The sequence below is a fragment of the Cicer arietinum genome, chromosome 8 (assembly GCF_000331145.2).
Source record: "Cicer arietinum cultivar CDC Frontier isolate Library 1 chromosome 8, Cicar.CDCFrontier_v2.0, whole genome shotgun sequence".
Classification (NCBI taxonomy): Eukaryota; Viridiplantae; Streptophyta; class Magnoliopsida; order Fabales; family Fabaceae; genus Cicer; species Cicer arietinum.
Genome location: NC_021167.2, coordinates 18,066,402 through 18,068,264, shown reverse-complemented (window position 1 = coordinate 18,068,264; position 1,863 = coordinate 18,066,402). Strand labels below are relative to the sequence as shown.

The 1,863-nt window shown below is 39.6% G+C and overlaps 1 protein-coding gene across 1 annotated transcript in view; it reads right to left on the bottom strand.

The window, feature by feature from the left end:
* Positions 1-302: 302 nt before the first annotated feature.
* The window catches only part of LOC140919083 (uncharacterized), a 14,665-nt gene continuing 13,104 nt past the window's right edge, over positions 303-1,863 (bottom strand). The window contains exons 2-4 of the mRNA XM_073364600.1: positions 1,042-1,166; positions 895-956; positions 303-802 (exon numbers count right to left, since the gene is read on the bottom strand). Of these exons, the coding sequence (XP_073220701.1) occupies positions 303-802; positions 895-956; positions 1,042-1,166 (687 nt within the window). The remainder of the gene's footprint in view (positions 803-894; positions 957-1,041; positions 1,167-1,863) is intronic.

Below are 1,863 nucleotides of genomic sequence, written 5' to 3'. Positions count from 1 at the left end.
ATATCGGGGACGTTAAGAAACTGACTAATCCCAAAGATGGATGATCTAGTCTTTCGGGGAGAGATAAAGGCTGGTGACATGAGTGATGTAATGTGAAAAGTATGTTGAGAACACATGTCACTTAGTGGATTGTAGTGAAAGGGAACGATAGGTATCTCATTTGATGTGTGTTGAAAGGAGGTAGGGAGGCTAGGATGATTGGAGGCGAAAGGGAGAATGTTTGGGGAAGAACATTCTTGAGCTACAGTTGGAGAGGGGTCGGATGGAGAACATTCTTGAGTGGGGTAGGGTGGAGAACGTTCTCAAGTAGTAGGTGGAGAACGTTCTTGAGTAGTTGGCTGTTCAGAATGTTGTGGAGAATGATCTGGTGCGGTGGGCTGAGATTGTTCTCTTGGGACAGTAGAGGGTGCACTAGATTTACACGTTGAGCGTTTTCTTTGGTGAGAGGTGGAGCAAAGAGAGGTGGATGTTTCAGAAGAGAGAGGGATTTCCAAATACCTAAAAATCTTTGAAAGAAGCATGCCATACGGGACAATATCTTTCTTGTAGCCCTTCATCATGGTAGCGATCATGTTCTGAAGTATGATGTAAGGCATATTGACTCTCTTGCACTTGAGGAGATGATGGATGACCAAGGCATCATTGCTGAAGACATACCCTTGACTTCTACAATGAGGCAAGATAGAATGATGGCTAATACTGTTAAAGACTTTGTAGAGGGGTTTTAAGGATGTAGACAAATAGTTTTTACAACCCTCTTGAAACAGTTCAGCAAAAACTTCTTTCCTGTTCAGATTAAGAACTGAGTACAAGTTCTTTCCAAAGACAGAAGGTCTATCATTATGCAGATCGAGAATGGAGGCAAGAATGTTAGAGTTAACCTAATTTCATTACCTTTAAGACTAGTCACTAGAAGTGTCTTCTTAGGAAAGGTTTGGGCTTTGCAGTAAGAAGCCCTCTCCACATCCGGGTAGAAACAATCAGATATATGCAAAAATAGGGTCCAACCAAGTGCATTTGTATGGTGTTGAATATAGTTGCCTTCTACGAGCAGATTTTCTAGCATGAGTTAATTGAGTTGCAATGGGAGCAAAAGTTTCATCATAATCTATACCTTCTTCTTGATTGTACCCTTCAGCAACCGACCTTGTGTTGAGACAAAATCTCTCAAATGATTTTAATGATAACAAAATTACTTAAGAGATTATGATTGTGGTTAATGACTAACATGCACTCTTGAGTGTATTCATATAAGATAATAGGTTATTAATCATTAAGGCAAAAAGAAGGAAAATATGATTCTGGCTTGAGGATGGAAAACCACGTGAGGATGGCATATGATCAAGATGAACCACGTGAGGATGGGCTGCAAAGTGGAAAATCTCCAGATCTGCCCAAGTTGTGACCTCACCAGTACAAATGCTTTTATTCATTAAAGAAATAGACAACAAAGTCAAAGAATGAATAAGTAAAAGTATTTGAAATAAAGAAGTTAGAAGGCCAAAAGGAAAAGGACAAGAACAACTAGATCTAAGTCTAAGAGGATGACATAATAGGCTGAGGATGGCAGACTAGGCTGTAAATGATTCAACCAAGTTGAAAGCAACCCATCAAGCATATGCAAAGGCTAAAATCAGATCATTTATTGGGCTTGCACGAATTAATACATGAAGAAGTCAAGTTAAAGAAAGGCAACAAGAAACAAGCCAAAAATAGATAATCGCATGTTGCTGCCAGATCTGATCCTCGGACTGAGTGTGACAGTCGTATGTAATAGGGTGTCTTTCTCTCTCTTGTCAACATCACCTCAAAAGAAGAAATCAACCTAGACCTTAAAGTTTTCAAAAAGGTTGCAGCTCACAT